Source organism: Peromyscus leucopus, chromosome 8b, assembly GCF_004664715.2.
Source record: "Peromyscus leucopus breed LL Stock chromosome 8b, UCI_PerLeu_2.1, whole genome shotgun sequence".
Classification (NCBI taxonomy): domain Eukaryota; kingdom Metazoa; phylum Chordata; class Mammalia; order Rodentia; family Cricetidae; genus Peromyscus; species Peromyscus leucopus.
This window is the reverse complement of record NC_051086.1, coordinates 32,708,557-32,714,597: the sequence shown is the minus strand read 5'-3', so window position 1 is coordinate 32,714,597 and position 6,041 is coordinate 32,708,557. Positions and strand designations below refer to the sequence as shown.

General features: G+C 47.7%; 1 protein-coding gene across 1 annotated transcript; it reads right to left on the bottom strand.

Annotated features, from left to right (window-relative positions):
* Window positions 1-4,248: 4,248 nt before the first annotated feature.
* On the bottom strand, window positions 4,249-5,777 carry Scgb3a1 (secretoglobin family 3A member 1). Its single transcript, XM_028855020.2, has 3 exons — window positions 5,630-5,777; window positions 4,751-4,986; window positions 4,249-4,376 (listed from the first exon to the last, which is right to left on the bottom strand). The coding sequence occupies exons 1-3, from the start codon at window positions 5,682-5,684 to the stop codon at window positions 4,353-4,355; spliced, it is 315 nt and encodes a 104-aa protein (XP_028710853.1). The 5' UTR covers window positions 5,685-5,777; the 3' UTR covers window positions 4,249-4,352.
* Window positions 5,778-6,041: the final 264 nt, after the last annotated feature.

The following is a 6,041-nucleotide window of genomic DNA, read 5'->3' as shown; positions in this document are numbered from 1 at the left end:
GGCATTAAAGAAGAAAACGGTTGGATTCCCTGTGCTCAGCCTGGCACCTGGCCATGGATCTCTGCATCTGCTTCCATCAGTCACTGGATGAAGGCTCCATGATGACAGTTGTATTCACTAGTCTGGTCACCAGAGCAGACCAGTCCAGGCACCCTCTCCACCATTGCCAGTCATCCAAGGTGGGGTCATCCTTGTGGATTCCTAAGAACTTCCCTGGCACCCTGCCTCTTCCTATTCCCATGATGTCTTCATTTATCACAGTATCTCTTTCCTTGCTCTCCCACTCTGTCCCTGTTCCAGCTTGTCCCTCTCATTTCCTTATGTTATCATCCCCAATTCTTTGCCCTCCATTAATTCCCCCCCCACACACTCATATTTTGCTCATGTAGATCTCATCTATTTCTCCTTCGCTGGGCTATCTGTGTGTCCCTCAGGATCCTCCTTGTTAGCTAGGTTCTCTGGAGCTGTGGGTTGTGGTTTGGTTATCCTTTGCCTTACATCTAGTATTCACTTATGAGTGAGTACATACCATGTTTGTCCTTCTAAGTCTGGGTTACCTCACTCAGGAAGATATTTTCTAGTTCCATCCATTTGCCTGCAAATTTCATGATATCATTGTTTTTTTTTTTTTACTGCTGAGTAGTACTCCATTGTGTATATGTACCACTTTCTTTATCCATTCTTTGGTTGAGGGGCATCTAGATTGTTTCCAGGTTCTGACTATTACGAATAATGCTGCTATGAACATAGCTGAGCATGTGTCCTTGTGGTAAGATTGGGCATTCCGGGGCTGGAGAGATGGCTCTGGGGTTAAGAGCACTGGTTGCTCTTCCAGAGGTCCTGAGTTTAATTCCCAGCAACCACATGGTGGCTCACAACGGTCTGTAATGACATCTGGTGACCTCATCTGGCCTGCAGGGATACATACAGGCAAAACATTGTATATGTAATAAGTAAATCTTTAAAAAAGGAAAAAAGGCTGGGCGGTGGTGGCCCACACCTTTAATCCCAGCACTTGGAAGGCAGAGGCAGGCAGATCTCTGTGAGTTCAAGGCCAGCCTGGTCTACCAAGTGAGTTCCAGGAAAGGCACAAAGCTACACAGAGAAACCCTGTCTCAAAAAACAAACAAACAAAAATGTGGGTATATGCCCAAGAGTGGTACAGCTGGGTCCTGAAGTAGATTGATTCCCAGTTTTCTGAGAAATTGCCATACTGATTTCCAGAGTGGCTGTACAACTTTGCATTCCCACCAACAGTGGAGGAATGTTCCCCTTGCTCCACATCCTCTCCAATATGAGCTGTCTTCAGTGTTTTTTTTTTTTTTTAATCATAGCCATTCTGACAGGTGTAAGATGGTATCTCACAGTCATTTTAATTTGCATTTCCCTGATGACTAAGGATGTTGAACAATTCCTTAAATGCCTTTCAGCCATTTGAAATTCTTTTGAGAATTCTCTGTTAAGCTCTGTAGCCTATTTTTTAATTGGGTTGTTTGGTATTTTGATGTCTAGCTTTTTGAGTTCTTTATATATTTTGGAGATCAGCCCTCGGTCTGATGTGGGGTTGGCACCGGGAGTCCAATCGATAAGAGAGGAGGGATTCTGTGGGCAGGGGACGTCGAGATCATGATGGGAAAAACGTGCAGAGATGACTAGCCACACTAGTGGAAACCCATGAACTGTGGACTAATAGTTGTGGAGCCCCCATAGGACTAGACTAGGCCCTCTGGATAGGGAGACAGTTGTTTAGCTTGAATTATTTGGGGGGCCCCCAGGCAGGGGGATCGGGATCCATCCCTGGTGCATGGTGGGGGGGGGCTTTTTGGAGCCTAGTGCCTAAGGTTTGACACCTTGCACAGCCTTGGTGCAGGGGGGAGGGGCTTGGGCCTGCCTCAGCTGAGTGTGCCAGGCTCTGCTGACTCCCCATGGGAGACCTTGACTTGGAAAATATGGGGATGGGGGGTGGGAAGAGGGAAGAGGGGATGATTTGTGGTTGGTATGTAAAGTGAATAGAAAATTTCTTAATAATAAAAAGAAAACGGTCTACTAACCGGACAAACCAAAGCAGAAAGTAGGAAGGAATGAGGAGCAGAGCAGAGAATTGTGGAATAAGGAATAGAAAATGGAAAATGGAAAATAAAAACTGGCCTTTGTTGTGACTTTGGAAAGATGAGTGAAATTCATGAGTGTCCAAGTCAGCAGAAGAGAAAAGAGTTGTTACTAAAATTAAGTACCAAAGGGACATTACTACCAACCTCACAGAGTAGAGAGCACTACTGTGGAATATTGTAGAATGTTACACATCTCAAAAAGGGTGGAGAGACTTAAAATCTGAGTGGATATATAACAAATACTGATACTGAGTTAGTAATGGGAAATGTAAAACAAAAACCCCGTGGAAAGAAGAGCCTATGCCTTCTTATGATTTCATTCTGGAATTCTGGTAAATTCCAACGGACATTTAAGGATCAATATTCATTCTTTTAAATCCTTGTATTTTGGAATTTTCAGTTCTTCAAATATTTAAAACAGGATGAGAACTTTTTACCTCGCCTGAGTCCAGTATTATTACCCTGATGCCAGAACAGATGAAGCGGGCTGCAGAGGGGACTTGGTTATGAGCATGGACTGCTCTTCTACCCTGGCTGGCTGGCTGTTCAGTTCTCTGTCAGATAGACCATTGGGTGTTTCAGACAGGCAAAGTAACACAGCTTCACAGAGTTAAACGCAACATAAACAAAACACACCTTAAAATATATTCTACAACACATAAACAATTTTTAAGGAATGGAAAGATGCAGATAGCAGATAACACCTGTGTGAATGGGGAGCCAGAATACTGCACACACCATTAATAACAATAACAGTTAATTGTTAAAACAATTCTGTGGTGGTGTGGAAAACAATTAAGGAATTAATATTGGGCAAAGGGGAAGCTGCCCGTAATGGAATCACAAAGTCCTCGGATGGTTCCATGGTGTAAAGACCCTGACCCTGTGAAGACCCTTCAGATTTGTTCCCCCTTGAAGCCAAGCGTCCAGGTCTTTATGACCTACACCAGAGAGCTGGTGACATAGAAATGAATAGATCCTTTGTCAGCCAGAATGCAGACTTCCTCTGCCTCAGAGTATGACCTTACAGTTCTTTGAGGGCAGTTCTCAGAAAGCAACTCAGCTAGGTGCTACCAGTTGCCAACACCTGACAGCTATGGAAAGGACCTCTTGAAGGGGAAACTGGGTGACATGTTGCAGCATCCAATACAGCCCACCCCTTTGCACTCTCCACACTTCTCAAATAACAGATCTGGGGACCAGTCTCTTCAGGATTATGCTGGTCGCATTTCCCCAGGAATCTGCAGGAGCTTGTCTTGGACTTCAGTCCTAAGGTTTCTCATTGTCTGGGGGGAAAATCCACAAGTTGAGGAGGGTAGCAGATCTGGCTCAGAATGGGCTCTTTTATCTGGCATAAGCCTACCCACTCCCAGTTCTGGTGAGCTTCTGTAGTGTACAGTGTTCCCATGGCAACTTAGGGCATAGTTATCAGGCAATCTACAGAGTCTGGACATGTTATTGTTATCCAAGGACATGTCAGAGTGTCCCCATCTGCTTCACCAGAGATGGAAAACAATTCATCTTGTTAGCCTTGGGGACTATTCAGACCAGAGTCTTCCACAAAGCTCCATACCCTTTGATGGTCATAGGGGCAGTGTGTTGAAAGTGAGGTTCAAACCTCATCTGAATCCAGGTGGCCTTTCCCTCTACTCTAGTTTGTGAGCTCATCACCTCCCAACACTGGAAAGTTTAAATCCCCCATGATTCTTATAGGAATGGAAATGGATTCACAATAGGAATGGAAAACTCGGAGCCCTGGGTTTTCATGTAAAAGATCAAGTAGCTTCAGTTTGTAGGTAGTCCAAGAAGTGAGTGAAGCCCTTCCCAAGAAGGAAAATGCAGTTATTAATGAAGTTTACTGGGGCAATTCCCCTGATGTGGGTATCAGTGTCCGCGTTCTATGGGGCCTTTCCATGAACATTAGGGTCAGACCATCATGGTCTCTTTGGTAGAATAGAGACTAGAGGGAATCGAAGACACTGGGATATCTGAGCAAAGACACCAGAAACCACAGAAAACAAGAACACCCTCTCCCTTCCTCCCCCCCCCCCCCCCCCCCTGCCCCATACACAGAAAGAGGCATGATGCTTTTTTTCTAGGATTTGGCTTTGAGGCAAGAAGGCATCAACTGCAAAGCTACGCTGGCCATGTTTATTAAGGCAGAGGGAAGTTGTGAGCAGTAGGATTTCCATCTTTCATTGAAGAGTACATCTTGTCAGGCAGAGTCCTTCCAGGTTCACCTCAACCAAATGCTGTCAGGGCTCCCTGGAAAAGAAGCCAAGTGTGAGAGTGCCCTTCACTGCTACCAAAGATTGCTGAGGAGAGGACCTGGGCACCCGAGGTTCCTCAAGGCAGAAAGGCATGGCTGCTGCTTCTGGGGAGGGTTCCTGTGAAGCCCATGGGGAGGGGGCCCTAGGACAAGTGTCATGGCCTGCTGGCAGCCTGCAAAAGGTAGACCCCGATAACTCCTTGGGCTCTTCACAGGTTGGTTAGGATATGGCTTCCTGGAGCAGAACAGGAAGCAAGGGTTCCCTGATACAGACTGGGCTGCTGCTTCCTATATGACTGTGAAGGTGACTAGGGAGGGTTACCCACCCACACAGGGAGGGAGAGCCATTCAGGGAAGATGCTGACATTACCAGCAGTGTCTTCACAGCCCCCACAGCCTCAGGGCCCAGCTCAGTGACACACTTGCTGGAGCCCTTTATAAGGGGATCCACCGGAATGCCCAGGCTGGCCAGGATGAACCTCAGGATGCTCGAATGGCTTAATGGTAGGCTAGGCACAGCCCCGGCCACAGCCTCCGCAGCTGGGGCAAGGGCAGCCACAGGTTCTGCCACAGGTTTGACCACCGAGTTCACGAAGAAAGCAACACCTGCCAACACAAAGGAGAACACCGAGGGCCTTCTCAAGGATCCTGAAGACCCAACTCCTCCAGGGACAGCACCCAAGGGAGACTTCACAGCCACACACCTACTTCTTGATTGATGACTGCCCAGTGTCAAAGGAGAAACCAACAAGAGGTAAGGAAAGGTGGCCTCAGAGTGGGCCCTGGGAGGAGATGGCTGCCGAGAGAGAACCATAGGAAGATGGGGAGGGTTTCAGAGTTGGGGACATTCCTACTGTGCCTTTATGAATGAGGGGACATTAATCAGGTTTAGAACAGATGGGGTGGGCATTCTCAAGCCAGGGCTAGCCTTTGACTCAGTTGTCAGCCTGGTGGGTAGGGAGAAGAAACCAAAGGTGGGTGAGCATGTGAGAGGCAGCTGGAAGGCTCGAGTGGACCTGGCAGCAGAAGGCTTTGAAGGGCACAGAAAAAAGAGGAAACCCTTGAAGGGGTAAGTGGAGGAGCATCTGGCTTCCTCTGGAGGCATTTCTGCTAGAAAAGCTACCGTCAGCAGCCTGGTGCAATAGAGTGGGAGGTTATAGGACCCAAACCAGCTGGAGCAGGGACCAGGAAAGAGCAGGAACTGATGGCAGACCCTCCATAGGAGATGCCAAGCTCCAAGGAAACTCACCAGAGTCGCTGAGCAGAGCCACAGAGAACACTAGGAAGGTGGTGGTAAGCTTCATGGTGGAATGAGACTTAGAAGATGCTCCTAAGACACTCTTCTGGAGCCTGTTCCTGAGGGTCTCATATATCCAGGGGTGGAACCTCGCCCTTCTGAGAAATGTGTTGTTTGCTCAACTAATAGGCAGAACTTCAGCCAACTTCCTCCTCTGGTCAGTGGACCCTGGGAGGATTTCACATCCCACCTCAGCAGTCCTGGGGATTTCCTCTTGGCAGGGTCTCCTGAACTCAAGTGCTGGGCCTTTCTTCCTGAAGACGGGAACTGAGGATATGCTTTGTCTCCATAGGGCCCACCCAGGCCTACACCTAGAAACTGTGGTCAGACACCACCTCAACGTCACCACAATCCAGGTCTGGGG